General features: G+C 41.7%; 1 protein-coding gene across 1 annotated transcript in view; it reads left to right on the plus strand.

Annotated features, from left to right (window-relative positions):
- LOC124290561 (RNA-binding protein 28-like) overlaps nucleotides 1-22855 on the plus strand; it is a 76223-nt gene extending 53368 nt beyond the window's left edge. Inside the window, exons 22-23 of the mRNA XM_046727308.1 lie at nucleotides 20837-21004; nucleotides 21068-22855. Of these exons, the coding sequence (XP_046583264.1) occupies nucleotides 20837-20977 (141 nt within the window). The 3' untranslated portion in view covers nucleotides 20978-21004; nucleotides 21068-22855. The remainder of the gene's footprint in view (nucleotides 1-20836; nucleotides 21005-21067) is intronic.
- The last annotated feature ends 2225 nt before the right edge of the window (nucleotides 22856-25080 follow it).

Genomic DNA, 25080 nt, shown 5'->3' on the forward strand with positions numbered 1-25080 from the left:
CACTAATCACGCCAAAGACCCGGGTTCAATCCCCCGCATGGGTACAATGTGTGAGTCCATTTCTGGTGCCCCTTGCCATTATATTGCTGGAATATTGCCAAAAGCAGTGTAAAATTAAACCCATTCACTCACTAACTCACTCCTAATACTAATAATGGAGTGTAGATTTTGTTACTTACAGGCATCTGTCATACAGCTGGAATATTGCTGTGTATGGTGGTCAGCAACAAGCAAACATAAACCATCAAAAATGTTTTCTTCAATAAACATGGTAAAATCAATTTCTGATGCACTTTCAGCGTTATTTACATTATAATTATCTCAACTCCTGTTGATTTTTGGCAGTATTCCCGTAAACTGGCAATATTTATTTGATAACCTATCCCCAAGAAGATTCACCAGGTTTATAAGCCCCCGGAGTGGAAAGCCAATATGCCGAGAGTTGAATCCTTTGCCTCCTTGACTTATCACATCAAACCAGTGCATCAGCATCTTGTGTTACAAGTATCTGTGAGCATGGAACAATTCTGGGTCATTCTGACCTTCACCTTTGATATGCACCTTGAGTCACTGCTTGCCATCACACAATGCGAAAAAACACTGAGAATTCTAAAATCAGATTCTCAAATTGGTTGCAGATATTCAAATTACATATAACATCATAGAGTGAAGATGAATTGTTGGTTCCCGCTGTGATATGACCTGCTTCAGAAGCTCTGAAGGTTGCGAGAGAGTGTAGTGTGTGAAGGTATGGGATCAAGCAGACTGTTCTTTGGGTACCAGACTAAACCTTAATAAGTGGCCGGCTGTGCACAGGAAGATAGATATTAATATATTCTTAAGATCTATTCAAAATAGTTTCATGGTGGTCGACAGCTAATGAACAAGTGAAGATAAAACAGGTTGATTCCTTGTGGAAGGACTGCAAGGTAGAGTCTGTGGGTTCCATACAGTGTGTTGAATGTGTGTTGAATTAAATGCTGGCAATCTGGGTGGTCAGAAAAGAATTGAATGTAGACAATTTGGGTGGTTAATCAAGAACTGAATGCAGGCATTGTTGGGACCAAAGTGTTATTTACCTGTCATCTCAACGGAAAGGTGAAAAACAAAATAGAATGTTTCACCTGCTGAAAGTATGGAATGTTCTGTTAGTTTGTAGAAGGTGGACAAATAAGGAGGTAAGCCTATATCCAGTATCTTTCATCAAAATAGTAATTAAATTGTAACATTTATACAGTTAACTGATTATTTGGTGACAAAAACAAGATAAATGTCTGGCCTTCCTCTGCACGTTGTACCACATCCCTGGGATTAGGCTTGCACAAGTCTCTAAGGTAATAATTAATAGTTTAAATGATAATTTCTAAAATAATATATAATATACCTCTAACAGACTGGCGGACTTCCCTTATCTAGACTTGCCTCTTTAAAGGGTAGAATTACTATACATACATGGGCTTAGCATTTAGTACAGCCTTGGAGCAAGGCTACCCTGGGATGTAAACTGGCTCTCTCACAGGTAATGATTCGTGAAAATGTCCTTTATCTAAAGACCTGGGGTTCACAGTTGGGGTGGGACAGAAACAGCCAAGGTGGCTTTGAATCCAAGACTTCCCCTGATTATGTTTCCAGATTTGGCATTGTTGTGCTTGTGGTCTTCTCCACCAAATAAAGCTTGAAGTTGTGTGTTGTATGTAGTGAGTGTGTTGTGTAGCAGTGTGTTGTGTAGCAGTGTGTTGTGTAGCAGTGTGTTGTGTAGCAGTGTGTTGTGTAGCAGTGTGTTGTGTAGCAGTGTGTTGTGTAGCAGTGTGTTGTGTAGCAGTGTGTTGTGTAGCCGTGTTGTGTAACAGTGTTGTGTAGCAGTGTGTTGTGTAGCAGTGTGTTGTGTGTGTGTGTTGTGTAGCAGTGTGTTGTGTAGCAGTGTGTTGTGTAGTAGTGTGTTGTGTAGCAGTGTGTGTGTGTGTTGTGTAGCAGTGTGTTGTGTGTGTAGCAGTGTGTTAGTAGCCGTGTGTTGTGTAATGTTGTGTGTTGTGTAGCACAGTGTGTGTTGTGTAGCAGTGTGTTGTGTAGCCGTGTGTTGTGTAGTGTGTTGTGTGTTGTGCAGTGTGTTGTGTAGCAGTGTGTTGTGTAGCAGTGTGTTGTGTAGCAGTGTGTTGTGTAGTTGTGTAGCAGTGTGTGTGTTGTGTAGCAGTGTGTTGTGTGTGTTGTGTAGCAGTGTGTTGTTGTGTAGTGTGTTGTGTAGCAGTGTGTTGTGTAGCAGTGTGTTGTGTAGCAGTGTGTTGTGTAGCAGTGTGTTGTGTAGCAGTGTGTTGTGTAGCAGTGTGTTGTGTAGCAGTGTGTGTTGTGTAGCAGTGTGTTGTGTAGCAGTGTGTTGTGTAACAGTGTGTTGTTGTGTAGCAGTGTGTTGTGTAGCAGTGTGTTGTGTAGCAGTGTGTTGTGTAGCAGTGTGTTGTGTAGCAGTGTGTTGTGCAGTGTGTTGTGTGCAGTGTGTTGTGTAACAGTAGCAGTGTGTTTGTGAGTGTGTGTAGCAGTGTGTTCGTGTAGTGTGTTGTTGTGTAGCAGTGTGCTGTGTGTGTGTGTGTTGTTGTGTAGCAGTGTGCTGTGTAGTGTTGTGAGTGTGGTTGTGTAGCAGTGTGTTGTGTAGCAGTGTGTTGTGTAACAGTGTGTGTGTTGTGTAGCAGTAACAGGGTGTGTGTGTGTACATGTGTTGTTGTGTAGCGTTGTGAGTGTGGTGTGTAGCATTGTGTTGTGAGTGTGGTGTGTAGCATTGTGTTTGTGTGCAGTGTGGTGTGTAGCAGTGCGTTGTAATGAGTGTGGTGTGTAACAGTGTGTTGTTGTGTAGCAGTGTGTTGTGTAGCAGTGTGTTGTGTAACAGTGTGTTGTTGTGTAGCAGTGTGTTGTGTAGCAGTGTGTTGTGTAACAGTGTGTTGTTGTGTAGCAGTGTGTTGTGTAGCAGTGTGTTGTGTAACAGTGTGTTGTTGTGTAGCAGTGTGTGTAGCAGTGTGTTGTGTAGCAGTGTGTTGTGTTGTGTGAGTGTGGTGTGTAGCAGTGTTGTTGTGTAGCAGTGTGTGTGTAGCAGTGTGTTGTGTAGCAGTGTGTGTGTTGTGTAGCAGTGTGTGTAGCCGTGTTGTGTAGCAGTGTGTGTGTAGCAGTGTGTTGTGTAGCAGTGTGTTGTGTAGCATGCGTGTGTGTTGTGTAGCAGTGTGTGTGTGTAGCGTGGCGTTGTGTTGTGAGTGTGGTGTGTAGCAGTGTGTGTGTGTGTGTTGTTGTGTATGCAGTGTGTGTGTGTAGCATTGCATTCTGTGTTGTGAGTGTGGTGTGTAGCATTGTGTTGTGAGTGTGGTGTGTAGCATTGCGTTGTGAGTGTGGTGTGTAGCATTGTGTTGTGTGGTGTGACGTGTGTGAGTGTGTGTAGCATTGTGTTGTGTGTTGTGAGTGTGGTGTGTAGCATTGTGTTGTATTGTAGAGTGTGGTGTGTAGCATTGTGTGTGTGTGAGTGTGGTGTGTAGCATTGTGTTGTGTAGTGTAGTGTGTGTGTAGCATTGTGTTGTGGAGTGTGGTGTGTAGCATTGTGTTGTGAGTGTGGTGTGTAGCATTGTGTTGTGTGTTGTGAGTGTAGTGTGTAGCATTGCGTTGTGTTGTGTAAGTGTGGTGTGTAGCATTGTGTTGTGTGTTGTGAGTGTAGTGTGTAGCATTGCGTTGTGTGTTGTTGTGTGTGTGCGTTGTGTTGTAGAGTGTGGTGTGTAGCATTGCGTTGTGTGTGTGAAGTGTGTGTGTGTAGCATTATGGTGTGTGTTGTTGTGGGAGTGTGGTGTGTAGCATTGCGTTGTGTGTTGTGAGTGTGGTGTGTAGCATTGTGTTTTGTGTTGTGAGTATGGTGTGTAGCATTGCGTTGTGTGTTGTGAAGTGTGTGTGTAGCATTAGCGTTGTGTTGTGAGTGTGTTGTGTAGCATTGCGTTGTATTGTATAGTGTGTAGCATTGCATGTGTTGTGTTGTGTAGAGTGTGTGTGTGTAGCATTGCGTTTTGTGAAGTGTGATTTGTAGCATAGCGTGTGTTGTGTGTGGTGTGTAGCATTGCGTTGTAGCAGTGTGGTGTGTAGCATTGTGTTGTGTGTTGTAAAGTGGTGTGTAGCATTGCGTTGTGTGGTGTGAGTGTGGTGTGTAGCATTGCATTGTGTGTTGTGACTGTGGTGTGTAGCATTGCGTTGTGTTGTGACTGTGGTGTGTAGCATTGCGTTGTGTGTTGTGACTGTGTGGTGTAGCATTGCGTTGTGTGTTGTGAGTGTGGTGTGTAGCATTGCGTTGTGTAGTTGTGAGTGTGGTGTGTAGCATTGCGTTGTGTGTTGTGAGTGTGGTGTGTAGCATTGCGTTGTGTGTTGTGAGTGTGGTGTGTAGCATTGCGTTTGTGTGTGTTGTGAGCAGTGTGGTTGTGTAGCATTGCGTTGTGTGTTAGTGTGGTGTGTAGTATGTGTGTTGTGTAGCATGTAACATTGTGTGTTGTTGTGAGTGTGGTGTGTGTAGCATTGTGTTGTGTGTTGTGAGTGTGGTGTGTAGCATTGCGTTGTGTAGTTGTGTGAGTGTGGTGTGTAGCATTGCGTTGTGTTGTGTAGCAGTTTGCTTAGTGTGTGAATGTAGCGTGCGTGTGTGTTATGACGTATGGTGTGTAGCATTGTGTGTTATTGTTGAAGTGTGGTGTGTAGCATTGTGTTGTGTATTAGTGTAGTGTGTGTTGTTGTGTTGGTGTGGTGTTGTAGCATTGCAGTGTAGCATTGCGTTGTGTAGTATGGTGTGTGCATGTGTTGTGTTAGCAGTGTGGTGTGTGTAGTGCGTTGTAAGTGTGTGTGTGTGTAGCATTGCGTTGTGTGTTGTGAGTGTGGTGTGTAGCATTGCGTTGTGTGTTGTGAAGTGTGGTGTGTAGCATTGCGTTGTGTGTGTTGTTGTGAGTGTGTTGTGTAGCAGTGTGTGTGTAGCATTGCATGCGTTGTGTGGTGTGTAGCATTGTGTTTGTGTGTGTGTGTAAATGTGGTAGCATTAGCATTGTGTGTATGGTGTGTGGTGTTGTAGCATGGTGTGTAGCATTGTGTTGTGAGTTGTGAGTGTGGTGTGTAGCATTGTGTTGTGTGTTGTGAGTGTAGTGTGTAGCATTGCGTTGTGTGTTGCTGAGTGTGGTGTGTAGCATTGTGAAGTGTTGTGTGTTGTGTGTGTGCATTGTGCGTTGTGTGTTGTGAGTGTGGTTGTGTAGCATTGCGTTGTGTGTTGTGTGTGTTGGTGTGTAGCATTGCGTGTGTGTAACAGTGTGAGTGTGGTGTGTAGCGTTGTGCGTTGTGAGTGTGGTGTGTAGCATTGTGTTGTGTGTTGTGTGTGGTGTGTAGCATTGCGTTGTGTGTTGTGTGTATGGTGTGTAGCATTGCGTTGTGTGTTGTGAGTGTGGTGTGTAGCATTGCGTTGTGAGTGTGGTGTGTAGCATTGGCGTTGTGTGTGTGTGTTGTGAGTGTGTGTGGTGTGTAGCATTATGAGCGTTGTGTGTTGTTGTAGTGTGGTGTGTAGCATTGCGTTGTAGCAGTGTGGTGTGTAGCATTGTGTGTTGTTGTAAAGTGTGGTGTGTAGCATTGTGTGTGTTGTGTATGTGGTGGTGTAGCATTGTGTTGTGTGTTGTAGCAGTGTGGTGTGTAGCATTGCGTTGTGCATCAGTGTGTTGTGTTGTGTGTGCAGTGTGGTGTGTAGCATTGCGTTGTGTGAGTGCAGTGTGTTGTGTAGCAGTGTGTAGTGTTATCAGCGTTGTAGCATTGTGTTGTGAGTGTGGTGTGTAGCGTGCATTGTGTGGCAGTGTGGTGTGTAGCATGTGCGTTTGTGAAGTGTGGTGTGTAGCATTGTGAGTGTTGTAGTGTGGTGTGTGTAGCATTGCGTTGTGTGTTGTGAAGTGTGGTGTGTAGTGTGCGTTGTGAGTATGGTGTGTGTAGCATTGTGCGTTGTAAGTGTGGTGTGTAGCATTGTGAGTGTGAGTGTGGTGTGTAGCATTGCGTTGTGTGTTGTGAGTGTGGTGTGTAGCATTGCGTTGTGTGTTGTGAGTGTGGTGTGTAGCATTGCGTTGTGTGTTGTGAGTGTGGTGTGTGTAAGCTTGCGTTGTGAGTATGGTGTGTAGCATTGCGTTGTGAGTGTGTTGAGTGTTATGAGTGTGGTGTACAGTTTATTGTGTCTTTTAAATAGCCTTTGTGAATATTTCAGAAAACATTTAGTATGCCTGTAAATCCTTCTGCCATTTCAATTACTTTATATTTTTGAAACTTATATGTCTGAGGATCACTGACTTCTTGGCCATACCTCTTGAATTTTGTTGTGCTGTAAATATGTGACACAGGTGTTACACCACCAACAACCAAGTATCAGGAACAGATAATTATATGGGTTTTTGTTCAACAAGTTGAATGTTCAAAGATTTGATAATAAAATACTATGTCAAAAAAAAACGCAAAAGTGTTTTTATATGTATATTATATGTATAATGTAAATAATCAACAGATCATAATAAATTCATACAATTTGGTCATTGTTACTGACCCAGGTTCATCATGGCACGCGTGAAACAATCAAACTACCTGGCACCATTGCCCCAAACAAAAACATCAGATTACGATTTGTGGCCTGGCAATTGTTACTGGCCACTCCTCCTGCAGTGCTTGTGCCAGGATGCTCCAAGGCTGTACTGAATGCTGAGCCCATGGATGTATAATAATTTTATCCTTCGAAGAGGCAAGTCTAAGAGACCCCAGTCTGTTATTTATTATTTTTTTTTTAGAATTATCATTTAAACTATTTATTTTTACCTTAGAGACTTGTTCAAGACAATGCTTGTGCCAACATTTGGAGGTTCTGTAGCTTATGCTGACGTGATTGCAGACGTTTAACAAGGGCATCCCATAAATGTTTGATCTGGAGACCTTGATCACCATGGCAACACTTTGATGTTGTGGTTCCACGTTGTTCCTCAAATACACCCTTGTCAGTCTTGCTGTGCAAGGTTAAGCATTGCATGATGGGAAGGATGTGTGGCCGTGTAACGTTGTGCTGTTAAAATTCCCTGGGCCCCGTTCCTCAAAGCGATCGTAGCGCTACGACAGTCGTAAGTCAATGTTAAAGTATTGGAGTTACGATCACCTTAGCGCTACGATCGTTTTGTGGAACAGGGCCCTGGGTGTGCACTAAGTCTGTTCTATCATTATGGGAGATGGCGGCCCACATCATTACTCGACACTTCCTGCATGCAGTTTCACACATAACGTTCCCCACAACATCTGTAAACATGTCTTCTGCCTGTATGGAAAAGCAAACACAGTGACTTGTTATGAAACCAAATGAAACCAATCTCCTTCGCTGTTGTGGCCATACTCTGTGTCGTTAACACCCTAGATGTCACAGTCAGATTGACGCCTCGACACTGGTCGTCTCGTGTGAATATCGACATCACGTAGACAGTTCCTCACTGTCTGGGCTGAAGTCCTACACACTCCTGGTATTGCTGTTGTTGTAGAGGTGGCTATGATAATTCTAACGGGCTAATGATAAAACCGCGTGACCTTGTCCTGCACCGCAGTTGTGGTACAACTGGTAGGTCACATGTTGACCCCTTCGTCTGATAACAGTTCCATAGTCTTGTAATGGTACTCGGTAATACATGGAAAACCTGCCTGTTCCCGAAACCAAGTGGCCTGTCTGCATTTGGCCAATAGCGGTGTTGTGTTAAACTTCTGTTAGTCATGGCAAGTTTCCGTTTTTAACCTGTTGTACATTTGTGATGACAGACAAATAAAAACCATCATTTTCGTAGCCCAACAATTCATGTTTGGCTGTCATGCTCGTAAATCGTTGCCTTTTTTAGGTATTTCTTAGCTCTACTTTATGCCACCCATACAAATTGCTATTGATGCATGCAGACATAAGAAATTCATATTTGGTATTCAATTTGGTATAAATTTCAGCAAAACTCTGTCTTATGTTTCCAATTTTAATGCTCTTGCAATTTGTTTTTTGTAGAGTATATGTTGCACAGGTTCATAAAAGGACATTTATGATAGGGCTGCTTTGACATGATTTGCCCGTGGCAAAGTGTTTGAGTTATGTAATCTGTCAGCTTAGGTAATTAAAACCTGGAAACTCATCAAAGTCTGATTAAATTCAAAGTGACACAGTAAGATGTTTACCATTATGCAAGTTATGCAAGTGATATTTTAATATGGAAAAAAAATGTGAAAACTCCCGGTGTGTGTGAGAGGTGGGTGGTGCTGCTACTGATAGGTTTTACCAACAATCTTTGATGTTCAGCGACAGTCTTGTGATACAGAGGTAATCTCAGCAGTAGATTTCAGCATGATTAACCTAGATAGGGTGTTTATCACAGTGGCAGTTGGATAATGGACTGGGCTGCTGGGAACTAGGTGATAATGAGCTATTTTCCTGGGGACAGTTGGATGTGTTTTGTGTGTGATGGAGTTGTATCAGAGAGATGCTGGAGTGAAGAAGGTAATTGTGATGTTTTATCACTTGGCACATGTTGAGGATGACAGCCATCATCGCACTGAGGTGTGACTGAATGCTACATGTGTCCAGTGTTGATAAACACTTTGGTGTGACTCATCTCTGCTGGAGCTCGCTGGCCCTACTTACACATAGCTCTGGCTTACTGTAGCTAACCTGGAGTGCTTGATAGATAGCTCTTGGCATGCTGTAGCTAACCTAGAAGGCTTGATAGATAGCTCTTGGCTTGTTGTAGCTAACCTGGAGGGCTTGATAAATAGCTCTTGGCTTGCTGTAGCTTACCTGGAAGGCTTGATAGATAGCTCTTGGCTTGCTGTAGCTAACCTGGAGGGCTTGATAATAGCTCTTGGCTAGCTGTAGCTAACCTGGAGGCCTTGATAGATAGCTCTTGGCTTGCTGTAGCTAACCTGGAGGGCTTGATAGATAGCTCTTGGCTTGCTGTAGCTAACCTGGAGGGCTTGATAAATAGCTCTTGGCTTGCTGTAGCTAACCTGGAGGGCTTGATAGATAGCTCTTGGCTTGCTGTAGCTAACCTGGAGGGCTTGATAGATAGCTCTTGGCTAGCTGTAGCTAACCTGGAGGGCTTGATAAATAGCTCTTGGCTAGCTGTAGCTAACCTGGAGGGCTTGATAGATAGCTCTTGGCTTGCTGTAGCTAACCTGGAGGGCTTGATAAATAGCTCTTGGCTTGCTGTAGCTAACCTGGAAGGCTTGATAGATAGCTCTTGGCTTGCTGTAGCTAACCTGGAGGGCTTGATAGATAGCTCTTGGCTTGCTGTAGCTAACCTGGAGGGCTTGATAGATAGCTCTTGGCTAGCTGTAGCTAACCTGGAGGGCTTGATAGATAGCTCTTGGCTTGCTGTAGCTAACCTGGAGGGCTTGATAGATAGCTCTTGGCTTGCTGTAGCTAACCTGGAGGGCTTGATAGATAGCTTTTGGCTTGCTGTAGCTAACCTGGATGATGTGTACACCTATCTATCAACACAGACTGGATATCTTCCAGAGACATGGTAAAGTGTTTTGGGACATGCAGTTTACAACTGCACCACACTTCTAGTGGATGATGTCCAGCAGATACACAGTGTCCTTGATAATTATATGGATGACAGCATCAAAGGTCAGTCCCATTCAAAGATGGGTGAAGACCAAGGCCATCTCTACCATGTGAAAGCAGATGTGGCTCTTCATAACTTGAAATGTTTCCTACTAAGGGTCAAACAAAGGCCTCTTTCACAGTACTACTAGTGAGTGTTTGATAAGGGTCAAGCTACTACTGGCGGAAGGCATGTTTGTCACAGGATGTCAAATCTTTACTACAGATGGTGTACAGTGTTTGATAGAACAGGTTCCAGAGCATTACTGGCGGAGCAACATAAAAATGTTACCTCGCTACTGAAACAGTGTCACCATGAAACTGCAACATTTTTAGCAGTGGATGTCAAATCTTTATCTTTCCAAATTTCACAGATGGTGTAAGCATGGAGGTTGACTGAAACATAAACTAAACAAGTTCACACAAGTATCTCTAACAGAAATACAGGAAGAAACTGGATACAAGGACAAATCGAAATTGCGGGCTCTTCGTTTTTATGTTGCGGTCTGCAGTAGCTGCTGTTTGAAAGTTGTTTATGGTGCTTAGCGTTTTTCTGCACTAATGTAGACCTGTGTCCTAATACAAGGACAAAACACACAATAGTTGGTGCTTAGACCAGAAATAGACCAGAAATCAAAGTACATGAGGTAATCTTCCAGACAGGTTGTCACTGACGGGAAACACAGTTTATTTGCTATTTTGGTCCAGTAAAAATATATTTATTGCTTTCTGATCTGTATATGAACTGATAATTTTATCTTCCACTGCCTTGTCAGGAGTAAACCCAGTAACTGATGTAGAGAAATGTACCCAACTGATATGCTCATCTAAACCACAGACATTGGGATCAATAAGTATCTAGAGGGCAGAGGTGAAAGACCCTCATTTTTTTCAGAATGACATCATTTCACAGAATGTCATCATGGATTTTCTGAATCATTTATAACAGGGCTTTAAATTTTACCAAAAGAGAAAATGTGGTTATGCTGGTTTGGGTACCCCCACTATAGGTGACCCATGTTGTTCCACTATTACTATTACTGTAGCTAACCTGGAGGGCTTGATAGATATCTCTGGGCTTACTGTAGCTAACCTGGAGGGCTTGCTGAATAGCTCCTGGTTTACTGTAACTAACATGTAGGACTTCATAAATAGATCCTGGCTTTTTGTTTCAAACCTGGATGGTTTGAACTAATACATATCTCTTAGCTTGTGTTAGCTAAGCTTCATTTCTATTAGACAGTGCAAAATTTGAGTTTGTTCAGTTTTTCATGTTTGAATACAGAATCTTGACAAGGATATTTCATATTGTAATCTGGAATGGAACTCACTGTTTGTAACTTGTGCTGTAAATTTGAGAAACTGCTCGGTGACTATTTGAGGTCAACTTCCTGTTTGTGATTTCATTGTTCAGCAAATTTCAGGAAACGTTGTTCTGATTAGGGCTTCAACGAGTCCATATTTGGGACTCGAGTACTCGAGGGATGAGACTCGACTCGGACCCGAGTACTCGAAATTCATACCTTTCAAGCAACGATCAATTGTCAAGATAGTTACCTAATCATTTTAAGAAGTGAAATCTCAATCGATGTATAATATTTACTCTCATCTGCAGACTTGTAACAACTAATACCATACAGCCACACCGTGTGAGGAGTAAACTATTTAATCTAGGTGTTAATACAAACATTATCAGATGGGTTAAAAGAATTCAGGGGTACATAGAACTCAGTATGTCAGTGTAAATGGCTATCAATCTTCCTTTCTCTCAACCTCTACTGGAGATCCACATGGCTGTGTTCCTTCATCCGTGCGCTTCGTTTTGTATACCAGTGACTGTTACTTGTCAATATATGACTTGTTTACTGTGAAATTTGCAGATGACGCCACTGTTACTGGCCTAGTTTCTGATTCTGAACATTATTATCGTCAAGGCATTGACAAAACCGTAATGACAGTTTTTATCAAATCTTTATTCAAAGTGTGTTGACCTACAATTTTTCTATGTTGGTATGGAGATCTGTCTCATCGCAACAAAACAGACTTTTAAAATTGTTAATACTGCTCGCAAAATTTCTGAGTGTATTTGAATATAGTCAAAAAGGCAGCTAAAATTAGATTTGATAGTTGACATATTTCATCTCACCATTTTGAACTACTTCCTTCTGATCGACGCTGTCGATTACCTTCCCTCAAAACAGAGCTCGACAGTCTTTCATACCATCAAGTATTCGTGAATGCAACAAATATTTTGAATCATTATCATGTGATTAGAACAAGAATTATTCAGCCTCTTTACCTATATGGTTAATTGAATTATATCATGTCAGTTTTATTTGTAAATAGCATTCGTTTTGAAGCATGTAATTATTGTGTATATTTTGTGAACTGTGTATATATTCATTTTAAGACAGTTTTAAGTTGTATGAGAATTTCCTCGGGATAATAAAGTTATATCTTTTCTTAATATTAGACGTTAACGGCCGTTCATGCTTAGCACCACGGCAGACAGTCCGTCAACGTCAATAATCGAGTTATCGCCCTTTTTCGAGTCCTCGAGTCCTTGAAAATGGACTCTCGAGTCCAGCTAAACCTCGACTCGTCCTCGAGTACTTTCGAAAGTACCCGTGGAAGCCCTAGTTCTGATCTGATTTGTAATGGGATGTCCTCAGATGTTTGTGTAGCGATAGTGAGCACTGAGATCTGATTTCAATGATGTGTCATCATTTCTGTGACCAAGTTCACAAAATCTTCCTGGTGAAAGTGTAATATTACCAACACCAGAGTTAAATAACATTTGCTGACTCATTGAGACCTACATCAGTAGACTAGGTCCATTCATTTTTAAGTCGCTACTAAATCTGCCTTCTGTTTTAAGTTGCTACTGTTTGCTGACTACTGGTTTATGTTGTTTTTACACAGGCTACTGGTTTATGTTGTTACACAGGCTACTGGTTTATGTTGTTACACAGGCTACTGGTTTATGTTGTTACACAGGCTACTGGTTTATGTTGTGTTTACACAGGCTACTGGTTTATGTTGTTTTTACACAGGCTACTGGTTTATGTTGTTACACAGGCTACTGGTTTATGTTGTTACACAGGCTACTGGTTTATGTTGTTACACAGGCTACTGGTTTATGTTGTGTTTACACAGGCTACTGGTTTATGTTGTGTTTACACAGGCTACTGGTTTATGTTGTTACACAGGCTACTGGTTTATGTTGTTTTTACACAGGCTACTGGTTTATGTTGTTACACAGGCTACTGGTTTATGTTGTTACACAGGCTACTGGTTTATGTTGTTTTTACACAGGCTACTGGTTTATGTTGTTACACAGGCTACTGGTTTATGTTGTTACACAGGCTACTGGTTTATGTTGTTACACAGGCTACTGGTTTATGTTGTTTTTACACAGGCTACTGGTTTATGTTGTTACACAGGCTACTGGTTTATGTTGTTTTTACACAGGCTACTGGTTTATGTTGTTACACAGGCTACTGGTTTATGTTGTTTTTACACAGGCTACTGGTTTATGTTATATCCTGGCTACTGATTTCTATTGCTGTATCCTGGCTACAGGTTTCTGTTGTTATTTCCTGGCTACAGGTTTCTGTTGTTATATCCTGGCTACTGGTTTCTGTTGTTATTTCCTGGCTACTGGTTTCTGTTGTTATATCCTGGCTACTGGTTTCTGTTGTTATTTCCTGGCTACAGGTTTCTATTGTTATTTCCTGGCTACTGGTTTATGTTGTTATTTCCCTGGCTACAGGTTTCTGTTATTATGTCCTGGCTACATGTTTCTGTTGTTATTTCCTGGCTACAGGTTTCTGTTATTTCCTGGCTACTGGTTTCTGTTGTTATTTCCTGGCTACTGGTTTCTGTTATTATATCCTGGCTACTGGTTTCTGTTGCTGTATCCTGGCTACAGGTTTCTGTTGTTATTTCCTGGCTACAGGTTTCTGATATTATATCCTGGCTACAGGTTTCTGTTGTTATTTCCTGGCTACTGGTTTCTGTTGTTATTTCCTGGCTACAGGTTTCTGTTATTATATCCTGGCTACAGGTTTCTGTTATTATATCCTGGATACTGGTTTCTGTTGTTATTTCCTGGCTACAGGTTTCTGTTATTTTATCCTGGCTACAGGTTTCTGTTGTTATTTCCTGGCTACAGGTTTCTGTTATATCCTGGATACTGGTTTCTGTTGTTATTTCCTGGCTACAGGTTTCTGTTGTTATTTCCTGGCTACTGGTTTCTGTTGTTATTTCCTGGCTACTGGTTTCTGTTGTTATGTCCTGGCTACATGTTTCTGTTGTTATTTCCTGGCTACAGGTTTCTGTTATATCCTGGATACTGGTTTCTGTTTGTTATTTCCTGGCTACAGGTTTCTGTTGTTATTTCCTGGCTACTGGTTTCTGTTGTTATTTCCCTACAGGTTATTATATCCTGGCTACAGGTTTCTGTTGTTATTTTGGCTACTGGTTTCTGTTGTTATTTCCTGGCTACAGGTTTCTGTTATTATATCCTGGTTACTGTTTCTGTTTGTTATTTCCTGGCTACAGGTTTCTGTTGTTATATCCTGGCTACAGGTTTCTGTTGTTATTTCCTGGCTACAGGTTTCTGTTTATTATATCCTGGCTGTTACTGGTTTCTGTTGTTATTTCCTGGCTACAGGTTTCTGTTGTTATTTCCTGGCTACTGGTTTCTGTTGTTATTTCCTGGCTACAGGTTTCTGTTATTTCCTTATATCCTGGCTACAGGTTTCTGTTGTTATACTGGTTTCTGTTGTTATTTCCTGGCTACTGGTTTCTGTTGTTATTTCCTGGCTACAGGTTTCTGTTGTTATATCCTGGCTACTGGTTTCTGTTGTTATTTCCTGGCTACAGGTTTCTGTTGTTATATCCTGGCTACAGGTTTCTGTTGTTATTTCCTGGCTACAGGTTTCTGTTATATCCTGGATACTGGTTTCTGTTGTTATATCCTGGCTACAGGTTTCTGTTGTTATTTCCTGGCTACTGGTTTCTGTTGTTATTTCCTGGCTACTGGTTTCTGTTGTTATTTCCTGGCTACTGGTTTCTGTTATTATGTTATTTCCTGGCTACAGGTTTCTGTTGTTATTTCCTGGCTACTGGTTTCTGTTGTTATTTCCTGGCTACAGGTTTCTGTTGTTATATCCTGGCTACAGGTTTCTGTTGTTATTTCCTGGCTACTGGTTTCTGTTGTTATTTCCTGGCTACAGGTTTCTGTTGTTATTTCCCTGGCTACTGGTTTCTGTTATTATATCTGGATACTGGTTTCTGTTGTTATTTCCTGGCTACAGGTTTCTGTTATATCCTGGATACTGGTTTCTGTTGTTATTTCCTGGCTACAGGTTTGTGTTGTTATTTCCTGGCTACTGGTTTCTGTTGTTATTTCTTGGCTACTGGTTTCTGTTGTTATTTCCTGGCTACAGGTTTCTGTTATTATGTCCTGGCTACATGTTTCTGTTGTTATTTCCTGGCTACAGGTTTCTGTTATTTCCTGGCTACTGGTTTCTGTTGTTATTTCCTGGCTACTGGTTTCTGTTGTTACACAGGCTACTGGTTTATGTTGTTACACAGGCTACTGGTTTTATGTTGTGTTTACAGGCTACTGGTTTATGTTGTGTTTACACAGGCTACTGGTTTATGTTGTTACACAGGCTACTGGTTTATGTTGTTTTTACACAGGCTACTGGTTTCTGTTGTTACACAGGCTACTGGTTTATGTTGTTACACAGGCTACTGGTTTATGTTGTTTTTTACACACAGGCTACTGGTTTATGTTGTTACACAGGCTACTGGTTTTATGTTGTTACACAGGCTACTGGTTTATGTTGTTGTTACAGGCTACTGGTTTATGTTGTTTTACACAGGCTACTGGTTTATGTTGTTACACAGGCTACTGGTTTATGTTGTTACAGGCTGGCTACTGGTTTCTGTATGTTGTTACACAGGCTACTGGTTTATGTTGTTTTTACACAGGCTACTGGTTTCTGTTATATCCTGGCTACTGCTTTCTGTTGCTGTATCCTGGCTACAGGTTTCTGTTGTTATATCCTGGCTACTGGTTTCTGTTGTTATATCCTGGCTACTGGTTTCTGTTGTTATATCCTGGCTACTGGTTTCTGTTGTTATATCCTGGCTACTGGTTTCTGTTGTTATATCCTGGCTACTGGTTTCTGTTGTTATATCCTGGCTACTGGTTTCTGTTGTTATCCTGGCTACTGGTTTCTGTTGTTATATCCTGGCTACTGGTTTCTGTTGTTATATCCTGGCTACTGGTTTCTGTTGTTATATCCTGGCTACTGGTTTCTGTTGTTATATCCTGGCTACTGGTTTCTGTTGTTATATCCTGGCTACTGGTTTCTGTTGTTATATCCTGGCTACTGGTTTCTGTTGTTATTTCCTGCTACAGGTTTCTGGTGGCTACTGGTTTCTGTTGTTATATCCTGGCTACTGGTTTCTGTTGTTATATCCTGGCTACTGGTTTCTGTTGTTATATCCTGGCTACTGGTTTCTGTTGTTATATCCTGGCTACTGGTTTCTGTTGTTATATCCTGGCTACTGGTTTCTGTTGTTATATCCTGGCTACTGGTTTCTGTTGTTATTTCCTGGCTACTGGTTTCTGTTGTTATTTCCTGGCTACTGGTTTCTGTTGTTATATCCTGGCTACTGGTTTCTGTTGTTATATCCTGGCTACTGGTTTCTGTTGTTATTTCCTGGCTACTGGTTTCTGTTGTTATATCCTGGCTACAGGTTTCTGTTGTTATATCCTGGCTACAGGTTTCTGTTGTTATATCCTGGCTACTGGTTTCTGTTGTTATATCCTGGCTACTGGTTTCTGTTGTTATATCCTGGCTACTGGTTTCTGTTGTTATATCCTGGCTACTGGTTTCTTGTTATATATCCTGGCTACTGGTTTCTGTTGTTATATCCTGGCTACTGGTTTCTGTTGTTATATCCTGGCTACTGGTTTCTGTTGTTATATCCTGGCTACTGGTTTCTGTTGTTATATCCTGGCTACTGGTTTCTGTTGTTATATCCTGGCTACTGGTTTCTGTTGTTATATCCTGGCTACTGGTTTCTGTTGTTATTCCTGGCTACAGGTTTCTGTTATATCCTGGCTACTGGTTTCTGTTGTTATTTCCTGGCTACTGGTTTCTGTTGTTATTTCCTGGCTACTGGTTTCTGTTGTTATATCCTGGCTACTGGTTTCTGTTGTTATATCCTGGCTACTGGTTTCTGTTGTTATATCCTGGCTACTGGTTTCTGTTGTTATTTCCTGGCTACTGGTTTCTGTTGTTATATCCTGGCTACTGGTTTCTGTTGTTATATCCTGGCTACTGGTTTCTGTTATTATATCCTGGCTACTGGTTTCTGTTGTTATATCCTGGCTACTGGTTTCTGTTATATCCTGGCTACTGGTTTCTGTTGTTATATCCTGGCTACTGGTTTCTGTTGTTATATCCTGGCTACTGGTTTCTGTTGTTATATCCTGGCTACTGGTTTCTGTTGTTATATCCTGGCTACTGGTTTCTGTTGTTATATCCTGGCTACTGGTTTCTGTTGTTATATCCTGGCTACTGGTTTCTGTTGTTATATCCTGGCTACTGGTTTCTGTTGTTATATCCTGGCTACTGGTTTCTGTTGTTATATCCTGGCTACTGGTTTCTGTTGTTATATCCTGGCTACAGGTTTCTGTTGTTATATCCTGGCTACAGGTTTCTGTTGTTATATCCTGGCTACTGGTTTCTGTTGTTATATCCTGGCTACTGGTTTCTGTTGTTATATCCTGGCTACTGGTTTCTGTTGTTATATCCTGGCTACTGGTTTGGTTCCTGGCTACTGGTTTCTGTTATATCCTGGCTACTGGTTTCTGTTGTTATATCCTGGCTACTGGTTTCTGTTGTTATATCCTGGCTACTGGTTTCTGTTGTTATATCCTGGCTAATGGTTTCTGTTGTTATATCCTGGCTACTGGTTTCTGTTGTTATATCCTGGCTACTGGTTTCTGTTGTTATATCCTGGCTAATGGTTTCTGTTGTTATATCCTGGCTACTGGTTTCTGTTGTTATATCCTGGCTACTGGTTTCTGTTGTTATATCCTGGCTACTGGTTTCTGTTGTTATATCCTGGCTACTGGGTTCCTGTGGTTTCTGTTGTTATATCCTGGCTACAGGTTTTGTGTTGTTATATCCTGGCTACTGGTTTCTGTTATATCCTGGCTACTGGTTTCTGTTGTTATTTCCTGGCTACTGGTTTCTGTTGTTATATCCTGGCTACTGGTTTCTGTTGTTATATCCTGGCTACAGGTTTCTGTTGTTATTTCCTGGCTACAGGTTTCTGTTGTTATATCCTGGCTACTGGTTTCTGTTGTTATATCCTGGCTACTGGTTTCTGTTGTTATATCCTGGCTACAGGTTTCTGTTGTTATATCCTGGCTACTGGTTTCTGTTGTTATATCCTGGCTACTGGTTTCTGTTGTTATTTCCTGGCTACTGGTTTCTGTTGTTATATCCTGGTTACTGGTTTCTGTTGTTATATCCTGGCTACTGGTTCTCTGTTATTTTCTGGCTACTGGTTTGTGTTCTTATATCCTGGCTACTGGTTTCTGTAAGCATCTTTACTATTGGTTTATGGCAGTACTATATCTTGGCTACTGTTTGTTGTTGTTGTTGTTGTTGTTGTTGTTGTTGTTGTTGCTACTGCTTTGTACTAGCTAGTGGTTTGTGTTTGTGGTTCATCTTGTTATCAGATACTAGCACGTATTTCAGAGTTGACTTAATACTCTGGCTTTTGTTGCTACAATATAATGGACAGTGGTTCTAGTTTGTTATCAGAGATACTTCTGGATGTTTCCCAAGCTCTGTTATCATGCAAGCATTTCGAAACAGATGAGTCTCACGTCTGTGACCTATATTTGCTTCAACAAGTTGCTGCACTTGAAATGTGTTTTCAGTACCAGAGCAATAATCCATATGTAGTTCAAGGTTATGGCACCACGAATGTCAGGCCGATAAGATAGCAAATAGCAGCAGCAGCAGCAGCAGCGCCATCACTTGCTGGAACTAACTCCCCCTTCCTTATCATACTCTTCTCCCCCATCCCCTTCCCCATCCTCCTCCTACGTTTGGCCAGGATGTGTGAAGTTTTCCCCACCTGGACCTTGTTGCAAAGGTGTTCCGGTGGTCATGAAAAGGCACGCCGCACATAGATGGAAGTCAAGCGTGAACTGCTGGGGATCGGCTGCTTTCATAGACTGCATGGTTCAGTTCTCTTGGATTAAAAACATGGTACCAGGGGAGCTGGTTCCAGCCATTCCCTGTCGGGTTCACCGTCAGGATACTATTGAACTGCTAATACTATTGAGTAGTACCCGGGGATATGGTGATTACAGAGAGGCCTGATTGTGTAGAATTTGATGGCATGGAGTATTGCTCAGGATATCTACACCTGGTTTGCTTCACCCAGAACATGAATCATTTATTTTTACCAAACAGTAGAACTTGAAGAGCCGGATTAGGTTCTGATTTGTAAATGGTCCAGGGCGGTGCGGTAGTCTAGTGGTTAAAGCATCTGCTCATGATATTGTTGGAATATTTCTAAAAGTAGCATAAAACTAAAGTAAACTCTCTCACTCATAAATGGTCCAAAGAGACATTATCACCATGTTGTTGAGTGCTGGTGGATGTGTTCGGTCTGTCATGTCAGTTAGAGAGGCATTTGGTTCCAAATCTATTGCAGGAATTGTACCTAGAGCTTGCCTAAGCTACTCTACATATGCATGACCCGGCACAAACGGCAGATCGGGTTATCTTCATTAAATAGGGGAGCAGAGAATGTTATTAATGTTGCGTTCGTGCGAAGCATGCATACATAGATTCGTTACAGAACTTGTCCCCGAAAACAACACTTCTGAAAAAACAATCATGTCATTGTTTATACAGTCATATGCTATCTAGTTGGGTTTACTAACTTTACAACGTACAGACGTCAGTTACTTTCTCAATCCGATTCACTCTCGATATCACTCTCTTCACCCAGTTCAATTATCACTTTTTCTATTTCATGTTCAACTGCAATATTTCTGTCCCAGTTGTCACTTTCCAAATTTTTAACATGGGCACAGCAATCAGTCCAGTCGGTTACACCAATCATCTGACAAAGGTGCACCCCTTCACAATAATAGACCCAACCAGTTGTGACACGGTCACGCAGTTCATTTGTATTCACTTGATCAGGTCAAGCTGAACAAGCTGTACATTGCAGTAGTGAGTGAGTGAGTTTAGTTTTACGCCGCACTCAGCAATATTCCAGCTATTTGGCAGCGGTCTGTAAATAATCGAGTCTGGACCAAACAAACATTGCAGTAGAGTACTGGTATATGATATGCAGGAATGGTCACATTCCCAAATATAAAAACCTTCTGTAGTTTATTACCCTCACAAAGAAAATGGGTGTGAGGGTGTTGTTTTATTTGATGCTTCTTAATAACCAAGTCTGGACCAGACAATCCATGACATCATGAGCATCTATCTAATGCAATTGGGATATCATGACAACCACGGACCAAGTCCCCTGACCATCAGATCAGGCTGGTTGCCTCTGATGATGCGCATCAGGTGCTGATGCTAAATTCTAACCCGTCCCTGTAAAGGTTACCAAAGTGTATAATGGAATGAATCACAATAACTATTATCTATTTTATGTCATAAATTGTGTCCTCACAAGTCACCACAAGCTACCTTCACTCTTTTCAGGGGTTGGGTAGCCTAATGGGTAAAGCATCTTCTCATCACGCTGAAGACCTGGGTTCGATTCCCTTCATGGGTAATATGTGTGAAGCCCATTTCTGGTGTCCCCTGCCATGATATTGCTGGAATATTGCTAAATGCGGCTTAAAACCACTTACTCACTCACTCATTCTTTTCATACTACCAGAGGCTACATTTTGTCTCAGCAGGTAATCAGGTTGAGCATAAGTTCTTGTTTAACAGGAGCTTACCCCTCTTGTGTCTTGTGTTTTAATAGAAACTATGTTTGAAAAATTAGTTAGATCAAACCTACGTAAGCAGGCTATTATTTGATTGTATTTTGATTCAAAGCAATGTTCAAGCATTTGATGATGCTCTTTAGTACGCCTTCATCAAGATACAATTTAACCTACAGTCATGACAATTTTTTCCCCAGGAGCCAGCAAAGAAGAAGAAAAAGAAGTCAAGGAAAGGACCTAAAGGGCCCAGCAGTGACAACTTTGACCGGCTCGTCCAGTCCTACAAGAGCAAGATGACTGCGGCAGGGCCGCAAGTCAGACAGAAGTGGTTCAGCTGATCTCGGCTGATCCTGCTTCATGATGTCAGCTGACCCTGGTTCAGCTGATCCTGTTTCATCTGATCTCAGCTGACCCTGGTTCAGCTGATCCTGTTTTGGCTGATCTTGGCTGACCCTGGTTCAGCTGATCTCAGCTGACCCTGGTTCAGCTGATCATCTGTTTGGGCTGAACTTGGCTGACCCTGTTTCATCTAATCTTGGCTGACCCTGTTTCATCTGATCTTGGCTGACCCTGTTTCATCTGATCTCAGCTGACCCTGATCTCAGGCTGGATATCAGCTGATCCTGTTTTGGCTGATCTTCACTGATCTCAGCTGACCCTGTTCAGGCTGATATCGGCTGACTCTGGTTTATCTGATCTTGGCTGACCCTGTTTCGGCTGGTCTCAGCTGACTCTGTTTAGCCTGATATCGGCTGACCCTGGTTTATCTGATCATGGCAGACAGTGTCATCAGATATCATGATAATGATGTGTTGCGAAATGGGCTTCATACATTGTACCCATGTGGGGAATCAAACCCGGGTCTTTGACATGACCAGCGAACCCTTTAAGCATTAGGTTTACCCCACCACCCCTAGCTATTGTTGAAAACTAGACGAAGAGAAGAACATAACTCCCCATGATTAGAATATTTCATTTAATGACTCTCATAAATGTAGTTGCAGTATTGGAGGTAATTGACCATCGTAAGTTGATATGACAGTAGCAGATTTATTACTATTGTAAATTGATATGACACTATATGAGCTATTGAACGTCATAAACTGAAATGGGAGGAAGCAAGATAATGAAAATCTTGATTTGATATCATCGGGTTGATGTTAAGGACTTTAGGTAAATATGATAATTTCAAAGTTCATGTCAGTACTATGTGAAATGGGTTTAATGTGGCTTCAAGATTATTGAAGTTAAATAGTGACTTGCATGTGTGTGTGTGTGTGTGTGTGTGTGTGTGCGTAACAGGATAAATGTTTGTGCTAAAGTGCTAGCCCATTCAGAAACCATGGCATAGTCTGACAAAGCACCGCCTCTCAAACACTGTATACCGACTCTGAGCCAACCCTCCATTGTTTAACTCAAGGGGCAGTGTGGTCGTCAAGTGGTTAAAGCATTTGCTCCTCAGTCGGAAACACCAGGGTTCGATTCCCAACATGGGTACAAGTATGAAGCCCATTTCTGGTGTCCCCTGCCGTGATATTGCTGGAATACTGTTAAAGTGACTTAAAACTTAATTCACTCACTCACTCACTTGTTTAACTCCTCAGTGTCAATCACCAAACAGGATGACAAGAAACAGTTTCTTTGGTATAATGCTTCCAGAGATCGAACCTCTCCCCACTAGACCACTGAGGCAGTGAGACCTTGTTTGTTAAATACCACATAGCATTCATTAGGAAGCCAAAAGTCAGTTTGATGTACAGGATGTAAAACTATGGTATTTAGATGTTAAAACAAAGGTTTAGGGCTGAAGCAAGTCTATGAAAAGAATGGGTTTTATGACAGTTGTATCCTGTGATCACTTGGAACAGCACTCCGTGGAGAGGTTCCAGGTATGTGTGGAATGGCACAAGGCCGACGTAGAGCTCCATACAGAAGTAGGTTGTTAAAGAAATATCAAGAAATAGGTCTGCTGGTGTTTTTGTGAGTGTTTACACAATAGATGGTGCCTATCCTATGAGAAATACATTAAACTGACAGTAGAAAAAGGATGACAGCTATTCCGGGAGGAAGAGTCCTGTATGTACTGAGCTGGAAGGTCGTTACATTAGAGGTGAGTTGTCTCATACAAATGTAATTGCTCTACATTCTTGTTGAATAAAACAGGTGCTTGTCAGGTATGGTAGACATTCTGTGGTCTTGAATAAAGCATATGCCTTATTGTGGGTGTTTCTTTGTTCTTCAACAGATGGTGATGGAAAAACTGGCATCATAAATTAGTCCCAAGGCAACATAGCTCCTGACTGTTTCAATTGTGTGGGGGGTCATGACATCCTCGAGTTGTACTGTGCAGAGTTGTGTCCCTTGGACATGCTAGAACTGTGATCATGGTTCAAATCCTGGTTTGCCTGGATTGGTATGTTGTGGGGTTTGTCTGGAGCTTATCCTTCACTTGAGTTTGAGAAGGTAGTAAACATCGGAGACCAGCATCACTTTGGTTATCCTTCCATGTCCTGACATACACTGTCAAACACTGACATATCAAACGCTGTCTTGAAGGAAAGCTTGGTCCCTGCATATTCTTTTATAACTTAATTTGTCCTTTACGTCAAACCATGGATAATAAATTAATACATCATTTGATGTATGTCTCATAATCTTATACTGATGTATACATGTTGGACACATTGATATGTCCAGGTCATTCCTGGGGTCAGGGGCTGTGGGGTAGCCTAGTGGTTAAAGCTTTGGCTCGCCACGCTGAAGACCCTGGTTCGAATCCCCACATGGGTACAATGTGTGAAGCCCATTTCTGGTGTCCCCGCCGTGATGTTGCTGGAATATTGCTAAAACCGGTGTAAAGCCATACTCAGTCAGTCATTCCTGGGGTCATAGTCTGAAGAAATGTATGTTTAAACTAAACTCATTTAATGGGTGGCTGGTAATGTGAAAGCTTAGAAATGACCGTAAAGCTTTGTACAAGGCTTATGATAAGCAGCAATTTTGCATAAATACCCAAAATAAATCACCATCACAAATTAAATTGCAACAAGCGAAGAAATACGTTTGAATTCTTCATACTGAACACTAGTATAACAAAGTCGTAATTGTGCAGTGTGGTATTTTCACCTTGTGTACATGTATTTCTTTAAACAGTGAGTGAGTGAGTTTAGTTTTATGCCGCACTCAGCAATATTCCAGCTATATGGCGGCGGTCTGTAAATAATCGAGTCTGGAGCAGACAATCCAGTGATCAACAGCATGAGCATCGATCTACGCAATTGGGATGGCAATAGTCGCCTCTTTCGACATGCATGGGCTACTGAAGACCAATTTTAACCCGGATCTTCGCGGGTCTTTTCAAACAGAACTTTACCAATCCATGGTAGACATCACACTTACGTGAACTCAAATGCAACGTTTATTCATCTCGCTTTTTGTACATTAGACATGCACATCACTGTTGAGGCTGCACACGAACAGATACAAGTTTAGCATGTGTAACTTCGTGTCAGAAAACACCCGTGAAGATCCGAGTAGTCCATGCTTGTCATAAGAGACGACTAACGGGATCGGGGTTCTCAGGCTCACTGGCTTGGTTGACACCAGTCGTATCCCAACTGCGCAGATTGATTCTCTATAGATATGTCTTCTCGTCGATGTTAATACTGAGTAAAGTAAACTATATTGAACCCACGCGTCCCAACCTCCCAAAACTACCTACAATGGCTGACAGTTATCTGGATCCTAGTTTGTAAGAATGTAGTTTCTGAATGCAGTCAGGACTGGTTACACTACTGAACTAATCCCTGTGCCTGTGTTCCAGCTGACCAGGATTCAGCTCTTTAAGTGATCTCAGAGCAAAGGTAACACCAATACTGTGACATCGGCTAAAGATAGTCGTAGAATAGCCTTGCTCCAAGGCTGTACTGAATGCTGTGGATTTGTAGTGATTCTATCCTTTAAAGAGGCAAGTCTAGATAAGCGGACAGGACGTTTGTCTGTTGTTTATATATTTATAAAAATTTCATTTAAACTATTAATTATTACCTTATCTTAGAGACTTTTTGAAAGTCTAAGGACGCTTGTCTGTTATTTATATTTTTTTAAAAATTTTCATTTAAACTATTAATTATTACCTTATCTTAGAGACTTTTGCAAGTCTAGTCGTAGCTCTGAGATCGCCTTGTGGAACGGCCCGGGTGATGCTGTAGTCATAGTGTCAGAGTTACAGCTTGTCTGGAAGAAGCATTCCGGCCCATCATACAGTGACGTACAGGTGCTCACTTTTGATTCAGGAAACAACTTCAGCCTCTTAGATTTAACAGCTTGATTTTCAGATTATGATTCCCGATGAACAGTGTTGGTTGTCCATGTGTGAACAAAAACTTTATTTTTGTAAAGCATTTTTCCAAACTATTTGTAACATTTGGCAGTCAGTAGG

The sequence above is a fragment of the Haliotis rubra genome, unplaced genomic scaffold, assembly GCF_003918875.1.
Source record: "Haliotis rubra isolate DU_JTF1 unplaced genomic scaffold, ASM391887v1 Scf47, whole genome shotgun sequence".
NCBI lineage: Eukaryota > Metazoa > Mollusca > Gastropoda > Lepetellida > Haliotidae > Haliotis > Haliotis rubra.